Here is a 21068-nt window from a genome sequence, read left to right as displayed (position 1 = left end):
AAAATTTCATGGTTAAAAAAATATTCTTATGATAATTTTTTTTATTTAAATTTCTGAGAACAAAATAATTAATTAGTTGATGATTGAATAAACTGGCCACTTTCATTTTGCAGATACTGAAGAAACTTGAAAATAAAAATATCTTTTATTACCAACAGAAGACTTGATACTTATAGCTATTGATGAAATCTAAATATGATTACTTAAAAATAATTTGCATCGAAAAAATAATTACTGTGCACTCACGATTTATTTTGAGAAACGCCCTTAAAAAGAAATTATGAGCAATAATAGGATCACCACTGAAGTTGCGAATCTGCATTCTTATTTTTCCAAATTGTTTGTTTACGTTTATTCTATAAAATTTTAAAATATTTTTTCCCGAGATTGTTTTTGCAGTGTTTATTCTTCCCAAACTTTTGTGTAGATAATCTACTCATCTAAAATTACTTACCTTTACCACAAACTAATTAAAATTTTAGAAAATGCAAAAATTTTAAGAAATTTAATTTCTATTCTTGCGTCAAATTAAATGCAAAATGACAGTATAAAATGCAAAAACTAATTACCTTTACAACGAACTAATTAATACTAAAAATTATTAAAAAAATGTCAAGAAATTCTATTTATGTTCTTGTATCAAATTAGATGCAGTAAATAGATTCTTTTCAAGCTAATTCTTTTTCTAATTCCTGTTTCTGACAACGTCAAAAGAATTGCTACATGAAAGCTTTCTCTTGTACACTTCATGTCTATTTTTTTCGCGTGATTATGACAGTGATCAGCATCTCCCGGTCATAAAACTAGTAAAAGATAATCTTTGTTCTCTAACTACTGTAATACAAAATAAAAAATAATAATTAGCATATTATATGATTATCGGATTACTTAGTTCATCATTTTAATTAAGTATTCATCCTTTTTCATTGAACCTTGAAATAAAAATAATGATTGGCAACAAGGAAACACGCTTTTATTCCAATTGTTATTAACATATTTCTATTTCTTTTCATAGATATTCATAATTTTTACTTTTATTCACGTCATTAACCTGTAATGATTTTGTAACAATTAACGATTGTTTGGAGCTTTTAATTATTTTACCCAACTTTTAACAAATGCAGCAGATTCACATTTTAAAAAGTTATCCTAAGTTTTAGTATGGAATACAATAGATTTGCTTCATAATTTTTTAGTTAGATGCCGAACTAACTATCAACCTTAGACTTTTTATTTTATTTTTCCTATTTGGTTGAATAATTCCAAAGAAAGAATGATTTATTATTTAAGCTATTTGTTTTATGGCCTGATTTGTAACAAATAGTTATTTTTGGAACTATCAATCAATTTGATCCAGCCTTTGATAAATGCAACAAATTCACATTTTTAAAATTATCTTAAGTTTTAATAAAGGATACAATGATTAGCATCTTAGCTTATTTAGCTAGATGCTAAGCAAACCAAAATATAACCTAAGAAATAAATTTAGAGGAAGTTAGACTTTTTATAATTGTTGAATAGCTCCAAAGAAACAATAATTTATTATTTTTAAGCTATTTGTTTTTAGACCTGTTTTATGACAAATAGTTATTTTTGGAGCTATAAACCAATTTGATCCAACCTTTGATACATGCAACAAATTCACATTTTTAAAGTTATCTTAAGTTTACAAGGATTAGCATCTAAACTTATTTTGCTTGATGCTAAACAAACTAGAATATAACCTTAGGAATAACCTTAGAGGAAGTTAGTTACATTTTTCTAATTGTTAGAATTTTATTTTTTCTGTTGATTTGTTTTTTCTGATTTCTATTTTTAATTTACTTTTTATTTTTGGTTATATTTTAACTGGATATTCTTAAAATATCACTCGAAGAAATGAAGAAAGGTTTTAAGGTGACTTTCGATATTAAAGGAAAGAGGATAAGTTTTTTTTTCAAAAATAAAACTGTTACTAATCATGTTGATGAATCAAAATACAATTCAAATTACAATCTAGAAAGGAAAATATACTTGCATTTATAACTTTTGAACTATTTAACCTTTGAGTTTAATAGAAGAGAAATGAAACTGAAATGATAAAGAAAAAAGAAACTGCTCGAATTAGAAAAATGAATTTTAAATCTTTGCATTGTTTTGTCTACAATTTTTATTTTTGTTTTTATTCCCACAAATGTAAAAGATTTCACGGGAGAGATCAATTCGAAATGAAGCTCGAAAGTTATCGCTATCTCCTATTGTTCCTGGCTCAAACAATGTAGTGAAAATTATATTTAATTTACTTATTTAAAGTAAAATTGCGATAAATTGAAATAATGCTCAGAAATAAACTTTTTCTTGTATTTTTTTATTTTTCAAGTTTATTAATTTGTATGCAAATGAATGAATTTAAGTGATCTTTTTTTTTTAATTTTTCTTTAAATATTCAGAAAAAATTCCTGCAAAATTTCAAATGAATGAGATAAAACTATGTTCATTAACGTACTCGCGAAATTTTTTTCAAAAAGTTACAATTTAATGACGCATTTTAAAAGTTTATGTTCCTTTTTCATACTGCATGAACAGGGTGGTTGTTATTTACGTCAATAACAGAATAAAACTGATGGGTAAAAAAATATAGATAAAATGTTTCCAAAATTGTATGCTGAAAAGAGTATGTTGTAAGAAATGGCATTATGCCCAACAAAAAGCTAAATAATAAAAAAAAACGAGACTTGGAGAAACTGAGATGGAAGCGCCTTTGAACAATTCTTTGAAAAATGCATATTCATATTTTAGATTATTCAGCTAAAATTAAACCGTACTTTGAAAATACCTAAACATTTGTTTATTTCAAGTACAAATACTTAATTTATAATTAATTTATTTTATATAGTTTTCGAAATGCATGGTTCGTAAATATTGAATACTCTGTGCCCCATTTCCAATGCAAATTTAGCTTTGTTTTTTGTTTATGTTCCCTAATTTAATTTAACAATGGCTTATGTAACAATACATTCCACGTACTATCAGAATGGGAGAAAATATTTTATGTATTGAAACTAGCTCTACTATTTAAGATTCAAAAATGTGATTGCAAAAAACTTAAAATTGATATAATGGATATAAAACCAAAACTGGTTATCTTTTTCCCAACTAATGAATTCTTCGGAATAATCTAACATCTTTAAGCCTTTATTATTATATTTTCAACATTAAGAACTTCATTATTCTAATTATACATAATTCTGAATTTTTCAAAAAAGTTAGTTTTCTTATAACTTTTTCGATAAATGAATTTTTGTTGTTTATTTTTTAAGCTGACTAAACTAAAATGCGATATTTCTTTTGATAGATCTACAATCAGAATAACTATAAACCAATTTATGCAATACTTTAATGCATTAATTTTCTTTAAATTGCGTTATTTACAACAATATATTTTTTTAATTTTAGTATTGAGAGTATGATTGAATCTTTCAGAAACGAATTATTTAATTTTTAATATTTTCAGTTGTATTCAACATTAATATCATTAAATATTTTTTGAGAATCCTGATTGATAACTTCTGTATCTTTGTCTGTTTGTAATTCATGAAGATTTATTTCCTTAAAAATTAATTTTTTCAGTAGTTTTCTTATCAATTTATATGGATCATGTATATATGCTAAATATATGTATGACTATTAAAATTTAATTGATTTCATTGTTACATTTTTAAATGTTTTTATAAATAATTAATTTGCTTATTAGTGAACATTAAATAACATATATTCTTTTTCTTTTAAATTAATGTAAATAGAAAGAATATATGAAACTCATATTGGTGATCAATGGTAAGTCTTATAATAGTTAATATTAATTACCCTGCATTCCTGTTTACTCATTTATTAAATACAATGAGCACAGGTAATTGATTTCTTTATTGTTATTGAATGGCTTTATAAATTATCAATTTTCTTACTAATGCCTCTCTCTTAGCTTTTATAAAGGCTAAATAAGTCTAAAAAATGGAATATTATCTAATTGAATTTTTCCATGCATATAAACTATTTAGTATTAAAACTCAAAAAATTTTCGACTTTGACTGAAAAGGTCTCATGTTTACAACACGAATCAGTTGGTGAAATTTCAACACAATTTTATTAGATATATTTATGTTGATAAAAACACAAATTTTACAGATAAAATTAAATCAGTAATGCTCATGTCCTCAAAAGATCTTTAATGTTTTGGTAAAATATTTGATTACAAGAATTCATTTTTTTAAATATTGTTTTAAAACTATAAATCTTGTTCCTGAAGAAAAAAAAATCTCAAGTTTTTTAGATTTTTAAATATAAGAATCCTGATTTAATGGAAATAATTATTAAAATTATCCGAGATAAAGAATCTTGTTACAAGTTAAAACTTGTTTTGAAATGTCGGAAGAAACTTGTAACACCCTTCCTAGAGATAAACATGTTTTTGTTTCTGACTCTTTGTCCCACTATTAGATTATACTGTCGGAAAATGTAAGAAAGTTAATTTTTTGTTACCCCGGAAGTCTACGGGGTGATTCCGTCTAGTTAAGTTTAATATTTGTTTTGTCTTTTTACTCTCGATTCTTATGAATGATATTTTTTTTGCTCGCGTGGTATTTTCTTTTTATTGAAGGTACGAATATATCTGAAGGCGAATCACGCAAAACTCGAACCTTCAGTCACGTGACTCATGATGCAAAGCGTGTCAATTTGGTGAAAGTGGCTATCGATGTTTTTGTTTTTGCGTGTTTAATAGAATGTTAATGATTTCCGTAATGTTGCTCATCATTTGATGACATAGATATTTCACACTGAAATAGCTTTTTCCAGAAATAGCATGTTCATTCATAAGATTTTATGTTTTTATTCTTTACACATTTAAAGTCTACTGAATCAATTTGTGACTCGTATCAATTATTCTATAAAATAGGTGTTAATTATTTTAATTTAAATGTTAAGCATTTTCTTGATTAAACAGAGTGGTGGCTTTTTTCTTATTCTGAGCATAGTGATCAGAATGCTCATTTAAAATACTCGGCATAGCTTGATACGCACACTTAAAAAAATGGCTTTTGCCTAAAATGAGCGTGTAAGAAAATAAAGATAGAAATGCGTGTTTAAAGAAATGAACTAAATTGTTGACTTCTTCATAACCTTCATTGTCTCATTATTTCGCAATAATACAATAAAGTAAAAGCTGAAAATTTTGAAACAAGTCTGAGCATATTTATTTATTTACTTCATCCCATTTACACAAACTTTTCAACTGATACTATTTCCGTTATAAATTCATGTTTACTTAATATAGATTTTTTTTCCTTATTCCAGTTTATTATTAGAATGTATAGTGTGCACAAAAAAATTACCTCCTTGAATAACTTTTGATCTCTAATGATAGGATTTTCACGTTCTACGATTCAATCTTAACAGTTCGAAAGGGTAACCTCAAATATGCTAATTAGTTAGTGCAGACGTTATTTAAGTTAAGAAATCAGACACAAAAACGTACTTTCTCCAAAATAAACAAACCTTTTTTGCTGTTGACGGATTCGATTTTCTGACTCCCAAAATATAGGGGGTAGTCACAATCTGGGAAATATGGTCCCCATAGTTAGGTCAGGAGAACGATCCAATAGATGTAAAGTTTGGACCTCTAGAATAAAGTTTGGACCTTTTAATGATAATTTTACGTTTTGTGTATTTTGCCATATCTCGAGGACTTTTTAAGAGAAGTGAAAAATGTATGCACACAATTAAAAATTGTTTTATCCAAAGATAATTCCATACAAAAAATTTTATTATTTAATTTAGTAATAGTCGTAATAGTAGTTTGTTAGTAATAGTCTGTATTGTAAGGTATACAGTTTTTTACATGATTTTAAAGTATGATGTAATTTTATATGGTAAAATATAGAATTTGAGTGAAATCAGTTGAATATTCGACCGATTTTGATCAAATTTTGTATTCTGACATGTATTTCATTCACATGTATTTTCATTTCTTTCGATTATTACTAAATATAATAATAAAAAATAATAAATATTTTCTAAAATTTTTGTGCATGGAATTTTCTTTGGATAAGTGAATGTTGTAATTGTGTACAAGAATTCTTAGTCTATGGCAAAATACCCAAAAATTAAAATTAACATTAATGGTTCTAAACTTTGGATCACTCTCCTGACCAAACTATTGGGACCGTATTTTCTTGATTGCAGCTGTCCCCTATATTTTGGGAGTCAGAAATCCGAATCCATTAAAAAAAAAAAAGAAAAAAAAAAAAAAAAAAACTTATTTATTCGAAAAAAGCTCGCTTTTGTTTCTGTTTTTTTTTTTTTTGCCTGATTTCGTTACTTAAAATATCGTGTGCACTTATTAATTAGCATATTTGAGGTCACCCCCTCGAACTATTAAGATTGAGTCCTAGAACACGAAGATCCGATCTTAAGATCAAAAGCTAGCCAGGCAAGGTGGCCCTTTTTTTCTTCTTTTTTTTTACTCACTGAACACTATAAAAAATTATCTTTTAGATTTATAGGGAAAAAAAACTGTCAGCTCATGTGCCAGTATAAAAACGTTTATTTCACTGATAAATACTATTAATTAAAAACAAACGCCTGTTTTTTAAACAGATAAGTACTGTTAATTTGACAAAATAAAATCGAAGAAATAACTAAGACAGCATTGTGGTCGGTGCGAGTCAAGTGCAGAAATCGCATGACCGGTCGACCAAGGGAATCGAACCTGAATTACTTTGTTGTGAAGCAAGTGCTCTATCCCCCAAGCCACGGGACTCTTAACATTTGCTTACGAAAAAAATCTTAAACTATCTTTGTCTTAAGTCTTACTTATTGAAATTGTATTTAAGTGTAAAACCGTCTAAATCTGGTTTGGCCCTCCTTTATTAAAATGTCTGGCAATTTAACTTACCGAGAAACTATATTGAAAGACGGATAATTATCAGGTAGAGTATCGTTTCAACAATGAAATTGAATCGCAATTTTATTTACAATCTTCAAAACCATAAAATAATTTTTGAAAACTAAGAGCAAGCATAGAAAATAGTCGTTAAATGATTTGAAAAAAAAAGAAAAAAGGATAAAGTCATTTTAAGGTAAGCAGGACTGCGTGAAAAAAACTAGAACTTGAGTTGACAGATTTAATCCATTTATGATTAGGACATAAAACTGAAAGAAATTGTTCCGTGAAAAAAAAAAAACAGTTGTAAACAGTCAAATGTACGGAAAAAATCTGTAAAAAAATTTTCAAAAAGGAACAGAAAGAATCTGTATTTGTTTCTAAACAGTTTTTTTCGGGGATAAATATTTTTTTCCTATCGAATTTATATTTATTTTTTACAGTGTAGAAATGTGTGTTTGAATAAAATTGGGAATTCCTTTGTTGATTATTTTCCAATTTTTTCATAAGAACATAACAAAGTAAACATAACAAAGTTTTTCATAGCTAAGTAAAAGCTGAAAATCTGATCTTCTTTATTTGTTTATTTTTTTAGCACGTTTACAAACTATTCAGTTAACTATTTCCGACTTAAATCCATGTTTACTTAACATGGATTTTCTTTTCCTTATTCCAGTTTCTTATTAGAATGTATACCCTAGACAAAAAAAAAAACATGTTTGGAATATAACTGCGTATTATATATCTAAATCTGTTTTTACATGAATCAGTTTAGTACCAAACGCGTACTTACATACTTATATTTCCTTAAAATTTCTGAGTACTTTGTTTTTTAGTATAAATAATTTGCCTTGAAATATTCATCTCAAATTTGCATTATAAAGAAAGCGACCTTTACTAAGACAGTGTAATACGCTTATCATTTAGCGGTGAAGGTGATCTAGTTAAAGAAAACTGATATAGCTATTGCAATTGTTATAAATAAATGAACTCGATTTTTAGATGTGGGTGGATAACAACGAAACCCGTCAGCTTTTTATCTCCACCCCCAATTTTATGGTTCCTTGCTTAAGTTTGATTCATAACCGGGAGACAGAGTTATTTATATTTAAATTTTTCTGTTTTGTTACAAATACATTAAAACTATCTAGATACATTTAAAACTATCTAGAATCCTTGACATAGATTATGAAAGCAACAATTGGATATAAATGGTGTGTATAAATTTAAATAATTTAGTATAACATTGCCTAAACTTTTTTTTTTAAAAATTAATACATGCGTAATTGAATGCCGCATATTTTCTACAAAAAAATTTAATTGTGTGTCACAAAAACTTGATAAAGAATGCTGAGGATGATATATAATACATTGTTTGCACAAAAATATAATTAAAAAAGTTTTTTTTCAAGTATTTTAAACGTTGATGAAACTACAAGCAATATATTTCTCATAATAGTCGTACTACAATGTGAAAAACTCAAATATTAATTTTATTATTTTTTGTTGTAAATGCTGTCGTAAAGTAACTCTGCAGTACTAATAAATTGTTACAATAAGGTATACAGGAACAGTAGTATCCATAAATGCCAATAAAGGGTCAGGGTAGCTTTTCTCTCTTCTTCCTGTTTGCATCTCAAAGGGGATTCTTGGGTTTAAATTTCGGTTGTTCACTCAGATTTTTCTAATTTTTCAATCAAAAATTTTTACAGTAAATATTGAATTTACGGTAAACATTAGGAACACCCGGTACTTTTTGCCGTACATTTTCAGGAACTTTCTTTACAGTGTATGGACTATATTATGTTTATGTACAGGAAAAACTTCGTTGTAGTCCTGAGTTCATTGATGTATAAAAATTCATTTTTAAAGTTGTGGTTTTGAAATTGCATACACCATATAACCAAAAATATAGCATTTCTTCTGTATTATGCAATATTATGCCTCCACCAAATAATTTATATATTTGGCCATAACATTTGACAATTCTGGTTGGTAAAAATATATACTTGTCGCACCAAGAAGTTGTGGCAATACTATTTTCCCCTCTATGTTCTTGTTTGTTGTCGTTGTTGTGTTACTGTTTTTCACGCTTTTTCCATTAAAATCATACAGATCCATACGTAAAATATGCATGAAACTCAGCAATTTAAGATCATATTTAAGATTAACTGAACTTAAGATCACTTATCTCTCAGTTTTTCATGGTCTTCAGTTGTCAATTTTACCTGTTGAGGAGATCAAGGCCAATAAAGAACGTGGGAAATTTAGGCGTGGTCGTTTGATTGAGAAGGTTATTTTTGCTATATGTTTTTTGACGGTCATCGACATTGAACTAACTGCTCAATCAATGACCGATTAAAGGAAGTCCTTATTTTTTTCATTTTTGAATTTTAAAATTTTCTGAAGTATGTTATTTCACAAAAACTTTTTCCCATTTTTTTTAAAATCCCACTTTAAAAAATTATGGATCAAATTACGGCACAAAGTACCGGCACTTTGTGTGCCTCATCCGTAACATCCATTTTACAGTAAAATTAAATTCGACAGTAACATTTGTTTAATTAGAGTGATTCAGCGATTTTACAGTAATTATTGCAGTAAAAATATGCACCGTAATTTTTATAGTAATATTTCTTTAATTAGAGTAATTCGGTGATTTTATAATGATTATTACTGTAAAAATTATGGTATATCAGATTTTTTGTTCCATATCATGTTCTGGTAAGAAATAGATTTTACTACTAAAAGTACCGGCAGCTTGAGTGGCGGTACTTTTTACCGTAATTTGATACGTAATTCTTTAAAATACAGAATATTTAAAAGCTATTATAATTTCATCGAGAGTAACTATCTTATAATGACACAATAAAATTATTATCTTCTGTAGTAAAGATAATGTCGTAGCTCCATTGATGTTGATTGATTTTTTTACCAAATCATCTATTAGTATTAGAATGAAATATGGAACTAATCTTTATTTCCCGAAATCTTATATTTTAATTTGTGGAGGATTCTGTCATAAAATTCTCAAATGAAATCTTTTATATGTGAATGGGGGATTAGGGAATAATATTCCTTACCACACGCAAAAAATATTTTCTTTAACTTAATTAAACAATATAGAAAGCATCTGAATTATAAAAATATATCAATTAAAGCATTTTAATGAAAATCTTATCTGAGATTGTTAGGAAAAAAATTTTAACAACTGTTACTTCAAAATATTTCGATAATAATTTCGTTCGCAGTCAAGGAAGCATTTAAAAAGTATTGAAACTGCACACTTTCTGAGCGTTAACAAATTTAGTTTGATTTGTTAATTGTTTGTTTTTTGCGCAATTTTTTTTAATTCTCTTTAAAAATAATTCATAAAATAACTTTTTATCAATTTATATTCTTCACATAAATACATAAATAACGATTCCACGACCCCCAAGAAGCCCTTGTGCCCGTTTTATAGTTGTCCCTTTCACTTATGGTTTTGCGACTGACGATTTTTCTAACACTTTTTAATTTTGTTTCTTTGGTTAGATTTTAATGCAGTTTACCATTTTTACGCAGGTTAGTTGCTTTGAACACATAAAAAGCATAACTGCATCAGGCTCTTGTGCGATTCTCCCCATTCTAGTATATTAAACTTAATTTATTACATGAAGGACTTTAGCCAGTGTAAGCCAAGCTTTTTGCAAGGGGAAAAATTTTATGTCAATCTATTCCTTATCACTGTGACCAGATAGGTACTTTACTAATTTTTTAAATTTCTTCTAGTTAACTCTGTCGTTACGAGCGTCGCATTTAGCCAACATCAGCGTGATTCTGTCTGATAACCATTAATACCACTAAAAGAATATTTTGAATGTGCTTAATACGTCTTATAGCTCGATTGCTTTTTATTTATAATGCTCGAAAAATCTCCAAATATATTGTTGTTTGAGTAAGAAAATTCAAACATCAGTTTACTGACATGTAATGTGTATATTTCGTGGCGCGGTGCACAGTTCAGTGGTGTTACTTTTTTTTAATTCAAATTCAAAAATTTATCAATAATTCATTTTGTAAATTTAAGAAATTTCAATGATGAATAACTGTTTTTCTTAGATCTAAATAACTGCAAATAAAAGGAAATTTGAAAAATTATTGTTTGGAAGATTTTACCTTTAAGGCTGAAAAAGATACTAGTGTTCCATGTTGTATTTGATCGCCATAAATTATTAAAATGCCAAATACTATAATAGTTTTCACTCCTTTTGATCTAAATTGATACAAAATAATTAAACAAGTGTGAAAAATATGTTTATTAAATATTCTGCGTCAAAGGGTTAACGTTAATATAAAAGAAGTAAACTAATAACAGCTAGATCTCTTTGAACAACTATTAAAATAAAGATAAACGCAAATAACTTTGTAAAAATTTATTTATCTAACCCAACAGCAATTTTGTTTTCTAAATAGAACAGAAAAAATTAGCTTGTTTGAAATGGAATTGATTTACTATGAAAATATTCATTATGTTTACGTAATTTATTTATGTTTCTTTTTTTTATTTTTAGAATGGGTAGTTTCACCTCAGCGCCTAAAATCTTAAACGATGATACAGCTGACAATGACTTACTTCTGCAGAATGTATCGACATGGGAGGATTTGCACTTGCGTTGTCAAGAAGAACTTTCTTGTCTTCCTCCCAAAATTACTCGATCATTTAAAAATGTGAAAAATTCCTCCCAAAACACTTCAGATACTCTCATCCGAGTTATGCAATGGAATGTTTTGTCTCAAGGTAAGGCGTTACATTTTTTTGTTTGGTTGTAATCCTTACTGCAACAAACAAACATATTATTGATGATTATTGCCTTTTCCCGAAGGCCGTTTATACTTAAACTATTTCATTTGGTCTTTGATATATTTTGTATATAAGTAGATTAGAGTTAAAATTTCGATTTAAGTCCTTTATAAAATAAAGACACGTATTATAAATTTTTCTTAAAAACAGTTAAAATTTGTAAAATATTACGATTTGGCATAAATCTCAAATATTCAACATCTCTTATCCTGAACAATAATAAAGGAGACTATTTTCTCCCTGATTGTGATTTTTGTCAACTTTTTTGTTATATGATACCATATTTTGTATATAAGTTAATTATAGTTAAAATTTCATTGTGAGTTCCTTATAAAATAAAGACACGTAATATATATTTACATTAAAGAAAGTTAACATCTGTCAAGCACTACGATTTGTTATAAATCTGAAATATTCAACTTCTCTCATTCTGAACAATAGCATAGGAGAATATTTTGTACATATTGATTGTATTAAAAAAATGAACAAGATTTTCAGATTTAGTATTTCTAACCATGCAATTTAGTTCCTTACAAGTATCTTTATTAAACTTGGTTATTTCTATTAAGATTTTATTATTTCATACCTGAACAATTTTTGGAGGAAAAAACTGAGTTTTAATATTAATTTTTTTCGTTTAAACTCAGTTAATTTAATGAGACTATATTATGTGTAAGGGCCGGTATAGTCTGGTTAATATGTCTTTGGGCCAATGTCCAAGTGATCGTGAGTTCGATTCCAGTCGAAGATTCCCGTTTAGTAAATGGTGACTGATTCGCGTTAAATCTGTCGGATCACAAAATACTCCATGTTTTCTTAACGAATCACTACTCTGGGAGTACTGAATTGGAGATTGGTCGTTCTCTGGCAGGTCAAAATTACGATCTGTGGATGAATGAATGGATGTATGAATAGGTCCGCAAAATCGAAGTGGTATTCTTGGCATAGTCGTATGGTGAAGTCGTATTCTTGGCATAGATGGCGCCCCATAAAAACAAGAAACGCTCCCTCTGCCTTAAAACTCGCTTGGTTTTTCCCAGCAGGCTTGCAGGTATTTTCGAAATTCTTCACAATATAATATTTAAAAAGGTTTTAATGCAAATATTTAATTTAATATCTTATGCATTTGACTCCGAATTTTTATGATTCTTGAATCTTTCATTAAAATTGCATATTGCATTGCATTATTTATGGAAAACGAAAGATGAATATCTGAAAAGGTGCTTGATATCACCATTGCTAGAAGCATAATTTTTAAGTTTTAAACTGTCATTTATATTGAAATCGATATTGCCTGATGTGTACTGTAATAAAGCTGAATTCAACTTACTTTAGCTTTTTTTCTCAACTCTTAATGCCAACTGACTAAATCAAGTTCATAGTTTTGTTCAACTGTGCAAACTACTAAATCAGAAAAAGAGCTAAAACCTTATAGGATGTTGATGTTTGCGAATAATCGATGTAATCAATTGTCTTTAAACGGACCCAATGTTGACTTCTTATGGATTGTTTTCAATGTAGATTCTTATAAAAATTTTAAGTGACTTACATTAGCAAGGGTATCAACTACTAAACTATCTATTTGTTCTTGCTGCTATAACGAGTCAAAAGCTACTAGAGTAAATATTCACTATCTGATAATATAATGCAGCTTTTTATTTTTTGTGTTTATTCTGTAACTATTGAATCAATTTCTTTTGCTACAATATACTCCTTGGTAGAAAATAAAAAGGTCATGATAGCCAAAAGAACAGTGCTTGAAATTTATTGTATAATTTTGATTAAATATATTTAAGATATTATATTAAAAAATCTATTTGCTTAAAGTATTTTCATTCTGAAAAAACTCCTGTCTTTTCTATGTATAGGACGGAAATCTCATTCTTGCTCTCAATTTTTGCAATACTAATTTTTCTAAGCCAAAAAATATTTTTGATACGATATTTTTCTTGTTTTATGTGTTTAACTTTGTGGTTTTTCTGTTTTATGTGTTTTAATTACTTATATATTCAGTGGGATATATCAGGAAATATCTCTACATAAAAACCGAGAAATTAATTTTGAAATCTGTGTCTGAACTATTTGTTTATAAATATTTTTTTTAATTTTTAATGACAATGGTCTTTTTTTTTAGCATTTAATTTTTTTAGGAATTTTATTTGTATTTAGTATCTTTTTTAAATGGCAAAGACAACAAAATTTTTTTAAAAAAATAAAGCTTATTATAAGAATTCTTAAATGCTTTTTTAAGGATATTACAAGATATAGTGATAAGCTTCGTCAGTAAAAAAAAACGTAGAAATGACGTCAGAAACGTGCTTCTTAGTGAAAGATTTTTAAACTTTTGACGTCAGTCAAGTACACTCTACTCCTTAAAGTAATTCATTTTTGAGTTCAAGATCCCGTTTGATAATCTATAAACACACAGATTGTGGGAGAATGACGCCTACTGCGTAAGCTATCTTAGAAAGACGTAGTAGGATACAAAGCAGAAATGGTCATCCTACAACGATACAAGACAATCAGTTTATCAAGTTGATGAATAACATAGAATAGAATTTGGAAAGTGAATCATCAACGGTAGTTTGAATAAAGCAAGCAAGCTAAAATAAACTATTCGAATCAAGTTATTCGGAATCAATTCATTTAAATCAGTTATTCAAATTAATATTTTAATACATTTGAATTAATGGTTTGATACATTAGATTTGAATCTAATTGAATTATTAAAGCGGAAAAAAAAGTGAAAACGTCATTCGACGTTCAGACACCGAGGAAGTTTCTTGTTTATAGAACTGAAACCATAGATTGTCAATTTATGTACTTTCATTAGTGCTTTATTCTCGTTGTTTTTTTGCTTTAGTCTACATAGTACAAAGTATTACCTTATTCTTTATTAGATATTTGAATTATTATTATTTTAGTTGAAGATTAGTTATTAATTATATTTTTAATGAAGATAATAATTAAACTAATTATTTATAAATTAAAATAAATTATTATTTTAATTGAAGATTCAACTCTCATTTGGAGAAGTGATTCGAATCATGATTTCTAATAACATATTTTGTTAAGTTTATTCAAATCACTGCTTGTACTCGGTATAAATGATTTGAAACTGAATCAGTCATTTGAATGACTGATCGAACAACCAACCTGAACATTATAAAGTACATTGTATTTTTGACACATGTTTGCAATATTTTATCAATGAAAACTTTAAAAACACTTATCAACCTTAACTCTTATATTAAACACTTAATCTTTGAAAATTCTTTTTAGCCCTCGCAATCAACACTGACAAGTTTGTGGCTTGTCCTCTAGATGCTTTATCATGGAGCACTCGACGATGGCGTCTTCTTGAAGAAATGGTTTCTTGTCAGCCAGATATTCTCTGTTTTCAAGAAGTGGACCATTACCAATTTTTCAAGAGTACTCTTTCTCCTTTGGGATTTAGGGGTGTATTCTATCCTAAACCTGATTCTCCTTGTTTTTACATTGCTGAAAACAATGGACCTGATGGCTGTGCCATATTTATCAACGAAGACAAATTTGAACTTTTAGATATGAAGACAAGATCTTTGGAAGTTTGGGGATACCAATCTAACCAAGTTGCTCTCCTTTGCAAATTAAGGTAACATATACTTTAGCGTTTTTCTATTAAGATGACTGAATTGACTTCAGGGCCGGAATAAAATGAAAAAGAAACAAAAATCTGGTAGCGGAACTATATTATTTATAGCTAGTTTTCTTGAGAAGTAATTTAAACTCCAATTATTTTAATTATAAACATTTCATCACAATTTACAATATAACAGTCATATGTTTATGTTTCAACCGTTAAAAGAATCTTGGTAGTCATGGAAATTTGAATTTTTCTAAAAGCAAGGCTGTACTGAAATTTTTCAGTCTTGCGCTTCTTGTACCTGCCTATTAACAATGCATCAATGCTCTATCGGTTACCAAGTAAAGATGTTATCCTACGTTTTTTTATTGAGTTAACTCGACGTTGTTTGCGAAATCACATCACGTATTTTGAAAGAAAGAGTGTACATGTTGATTGTTTTAATTTGATTAAAAATTACAACAGAAATCAAAATCGCAAGAAAATTAGAATTTCTCACTAACTATGTTTAATATGTAAGCACCTTTTGCCACAAATCAACGTAATATTATGCCAATTTAATGATACCAGGGAAGTTGTCTACCTTAGTTTTATTAGTTGGGAAACTCTATTATGTAAAAAATTGTTAAAGTTGTGTAAAAACTTTCTGTATTAACGCTGTTGTTGGTAAAGTATATTAACGTATATTAACAGCGTACATACTTCATGTAAGAAACATAAAAAAAATTAATTATTTTTCAATTTTTTAATTTTATTGCGATTAATACAAGTGATGTATTATTTCAAAAATTCAAGCCTGATAATTAATTTATAAACCTGAAATCAACGAAATCAAAGCTTTGTTAATTATAACGTATAATATAATAGTGTTTGGAATAAAAAAAATACTAAATTAGTGTGTATATTAAACGTATATTAGAAATTGTGGTTTAGGTTTAGGAAACAGCTACATATATAATTAACATTAGCTATTATTACGAATAATATAATAGTGTCTCGCATAAAAAATAGTAGAATTAATGTATATTAGAAATTGTGGTTTAGTTTTAATTTTTAAATGAATAAACATTATAGTGATGAATTTAGTTAAAATAAACGAAACACAGCTCAAACCCACAGATTGTTTAACACTTCAAACACTGTTTAAAATTCCTAGATTTTTCCTAGAGTCTTACCATCCTAGACTGTTGAAGCCCAAATTTACATTAGATATGTTTAGAAAGCTATATATTATATGATATTATATAAATAAAAATAAGCCAAGGATAGGAACTTTATTTTACGAATAAAAGTAAAAGTTCAAATTATAAATTAATCGTAGGTAAGCTTAATTTTGATTTATTTTTGTGATACAAACATGAAAAGCATTTATACTTAGAAAAAAAATCATTTTTTATTTCTGCATTTTGTTTTATAATGTGGGTTTCCCCTTAAAGCACGAGTTTTTAAATATTTCAGATAAGTTCAAGTGATTAAAAAAATATGCCTAAAAAAATATAAAATGCCTATCAAGCTAAAAGCCTTAACTTTTCAAAATTGCTGTTTTTTGGTACGAAACCAAACTTTCAAATTTTTCCATGTTGCATATTATATATAAATTTTTTATGGAAATAAATCGCAATATTTCTTAGAGCTTTGATAAAGCTACTGGAAAATGTGTGCTACCATTTTTAATTTATAAAATTTCCCAGACTAGTTGCTTTTTTTTTCAAGAGCATAAATTTTAGTAAAATTCTGTTTCTTGAAAAAAGTTAGTTTGATGTAAAAAAATTCTCGAATTGTAACTTATTAGGAACTAGTAAACCATTCTCATCGTGATCCATAAAAAGTGTGATAAAAAAATTTGGGTAAGATGTAACAAAAAAAATTGGAACATATTTTTCTACTGAGTATTCTACACTCTATAACAAAAAAAATCGACGCACCAAGAAGGAGTTGTCCGATTAAGGCGAAAATTGGTGGATAGGAAAACAATGTACTGAATAGTAAATGATTAAAATTTCAGAACAATTGAGTAATTTATTGCGGAGTTACAGTAACAAGTTCAATAAGGTGTTGACCCGCCTCTAGCCTGGATACAAGCTGCCACACGGCGTGGCATAGACCGATAAAGCTCCCGGATGGTCTCTTGTGGTATTTCCTGTCAAATTCGATCCAATTGTCGAACGAGGTTATCAACATTCCGTGCCAGATGCAATCGCCTTCCCATCACATCCCAGACATGCTCGATGGGAGAGAGATCTGGTGATCTGGCAGGCAAAGGAAGAGCTTGACAAGCTTGCAGACAGTTCATAGCAACACGTGCCGTATGTGATCTGGCATTGTCCTGCTGAAAAGCCAGCCCAGGGCGCTGCAAAAGGAACGGTAGCAAAACAGGTCTTAGGATGTCGTCGACGTACCGCTGTGCAGTAAGTGTACCTCTAATGACGACCAAAGGGGTCCGGCTGTCAAAGGAAATGGCAGCCCAGACCATAATGCCTTGTTGAGGGCCGGTGTGGCGTGCAATAGTGAAGGCAGGATCCCCCCTCTGCCCTCTGCGTCTCCAAACACGTCTTCGATGATCGTCAGGACACAGTTGGAAGCGGGATTCGTCGCTAAAGACTATACATCCCCAGTCGGCATCATTCCAGCCTTATCGAGCGTCGATTTTGCGCGTCTTAGTGCGTTCTTGGTGCGTCGATTTTTTTGTTATAGAGTGTATTTCAATTTCTAAAAGGAAAAATAAACTGTTAAAAATCACCGATAGGGGAAAATTTGACGCGTGAAATACAATATATAATTATTCGAACATGAGAAGCGCAATTATAAAGGCATTTTTCGATCTTAAAATAAAACTGACATTATTTCTTAGTTATATTTATGACTTGTGCTATAATGGAATAAGCTCACCGGACGAAAAAGCGAGTCACATCTTAGGAAATCATGAAAATAATAATTTAATACCATGAAACTCTGGATTTGGTAACAGCGTAGATTAAGTTAAGATAGGAGTCTACTAGATTTTTACAGGGGCATCGCATGCAGTTTAATTCGCTTGATGAGGATTTGGTCGCACAACTCCACCAAATTACGAGGTTGTTGCTTCCCTCTTCTTATCCGATGTTCTTTCGCAACTACTTCATGTACTTCAATTTAAATGATTTTGCAGGACAATAGAAACATAATAAGTAAATTTTAATGACACCAGTCACATATTTGTTTAGTGCAATCAGCTTTGTTGTTGTCCTCCTGAAAAATAGAGGTATCAATAGCGCAAGAAGATGTTGGCTAAAAGACAATACTTGATTATCCTGAATGTTAAACTAATCATACTAGTTCATGTTTGTAGCTATCTTAGTAAGCAGGTCAAATTCATAATAAGAAAAATACCTCCAAAACATCATAGAGTTACACGGTATTAAATTATTCTTTCCATGATTTCTTTTAAAGTGACAATTTTTTTATCCGGTGATCTTTTTTTTCGTCTAACTGTCTAATTAAATGCACAAGTGGGCGACCTTTGTGCTAAAATACAAACTAAGGTAAACAACGTTAATTATTTGAGTTATTCGTTATTTTAGTCTAATAATTCGTTAATTGAGTCTAATCATTTGAGTTATTCGTTTTTTTAGGAGAAAAAGTGACGACAAAGTGTTCTGGATAGCTACAACTCATCTGAAAGCTCGACAAGGGCCTTTGTTAGCAACGATGCGACGTGAGCAAGGTAAAGATCTCATGGATTTTATAAAAGTTTTTAGTGGTAACAGTCCAGTCATCTTGACCGGTGACTTCAACGCCAATCCTGCCGAACCTGTGTATAAAATAGTTCTCAACGACGACATCAATCCTTTAGACAGTGCCTATCGTTACCTAAACAATAAGCGAACTGAACCAGCTTATACTACTTGGAAAATTCGAGAAGATGGTGAATATTGTCAAACACTCGACTATATATTCTTCAGTAGAAATTCTTTTGAAGTTAGCAATCTTCTTCAACTTCCGTCTTGTGAAGATATTGGTGAAGGTCGTGTGCCTTCTTATAAATACCCATCGGATCATTTCTCATTGGTAGCTGATTTAGATTTAAGCGAAACTTAAAAAAGTAAATTAAGCCTACGTACTGTTTTTCACCAAAGAACTGAAAACGTGAAACTGGTTTTAACATTCAGCTGGAATCAGACTCAAATACTTAAGCCATTTAGATTCACATGCAACCTAGCACAATTCGAATCTTATTGCTGTAAAACGAGACAACGTTGCTTTTTAAAATATTATTACATCATTATGAGTTGTTATGCGAGGTATTTAAATTAATTTTTCCTATGAAATTGATGTGATTTTATTTAACTAAAAGCAGCCTAAGACAAAAAAAAATTGGCTTAATTATCATTTTTTTTCATTGTATTTATTACTATACATCATTATGATCTCTCAACTGTTCGCGAAAGAGAAGCATTCAAGCATCGTAATATATTTAGTTGAAGTGTTTCTCTAGGCTATAGTTTGTCTAACATGCGATGAATATATTTATAAAAGACTCGGTGAACATATTTATTTTTATGTTATTTAAACTTTTTAGATTCAAGGTTCACTGTTATTGATATAACGAACGATGCTGCTATTTGCAAGATCTCTTATGCTTTGTTTATATTTACAACGACCTATGAAAGACTTTTACATATTTTAAATGTTAAATGAAGCTTTTTGTCAGTAATTTTGTTGAACTGTGATATAAAATGGAAATGGTGTTAAGGTTTTTATTGTATTATATACAAATAAAAGTAGTTTTTGAATATATTTGTGTTTACTATTCTAAGACGCATTTTTTATATCAATATCACTGGGTTACTATTTACCTATACTTATCGGGAGTCCCAATAAGCAATTTTTTATAAAAAAAAAATGAAAAAAAATAGGGATTCATGGTTTTCTACCGAGGGAAAAAAATTTTTATCACAAAAGGTTAACTGAGATAATTTCTTAGTTACAAAATTCGCCAACAGTTATAATTTCGGAATGTATGAGAGAAAATTTACATTTTTTGAAAATTGTTAATTCTAAATTTAAAAAAACAGAACCGATAGGGAATTATTATAACGTATTTGGGCTACTTAATGTATTTTTGTTAATTGTTTTATTTACTTGTGATTGCACGTAATTGCATTCCAGATAAAACCATAGAAATAACAATTTTGGAAAACCATTGCAGTTGGCAGAATGCCCAATTTGGATATCGAAAAATAACTATTTCTTATTATTGTTTATGCCATTGTTAATGAATATCGCTTTGTTATATACCCCGTCTTCCAGTTCAGATGGAACAGTACCTCTTAAAATATTTAAACAGGTTCTTACAATTTCTGGGTATTTCAAAGGGATGTTACATTCACCTTCCAATGAGGTGAACCGGGCTTGAATCCCGGTGATGGTTGGTCGATACGAATTCCGCATCCGGCTCGCACCGGTCACAGTGCTGACGTAAAATATTCTCAATGGTAGACGGACCATGAGTTAGAGTCCTCTTGCCATCAGGCTAACCGATGGAGGTTCTCGTGGTCTTCCTCTCCATGTAGCGCAATTGCGGGTTCATTCCATCAAAAAGTCCTCCACGAAGGCAAGTTTCTCTCAATACCTTGACCCAGGAAACTCCTGGATCAAGTATTGGGAGAAATTTCCCTGGATTGCATTCAAAAACCTTCTGG

General features: G+C 29.0%; 1 protein-coding gene across 9 annotated transcripts in view; it reads left to right on the top strand.

The window, feature by feature from the left end:
- The window catches only part of cu (NADP/NADPH phosphatase nocturnin), a 131442-nt gene extending 111281 nt beyond the window's left edge, over positions 1-20161 (top strand). For all 9 annotated transcript variants that reach the window (XM_071187930.2, XM_071187931.2, XM_016052885.4 and 6 more), the window contains 3 exons: positions 11473-11699; positions 15045-15396; positions 18999-20161. In XM_071187930.2, coding sequence (XP_071044031.1) covers positions 11474-11699; positions 15045-15396; positions 18999-19464 — 1044 coding nt within the window. In that variant the 5' untranslated portion in view covers position 11473 and the 3' untranslated portion in view covers positions 19465-20161. The remainder of the gene's footprint in view (positions 1-11472; positions 11700-15044; positions 15397-18998) is intronic.
- Positions 20162-21068: the final 907 nt, after the last annotated feature.

This window comes from Parasteatoda tepidariorum, chromosome 11 (genome assembly GCF_982258835.1).
Source record: "Parasteatoda tepidariorum strain Cologne lab strain chromosome 11, Ptep-v5.0, whole genome shotgun sequence".
NCBI classification, from domain to species: domain Eukaryota; kingdom Metazoa; phylum Arthropoda; class Arachnida; order Araneae; family Theridiidae; genus Parasteatoda; species Parasteatoda tepidariorum.
The sequence above is the reverse complement of the archived record's forward strand: the minus strand, read 5'-3'. Positions and strand labels throughout refer to the sequence as shown.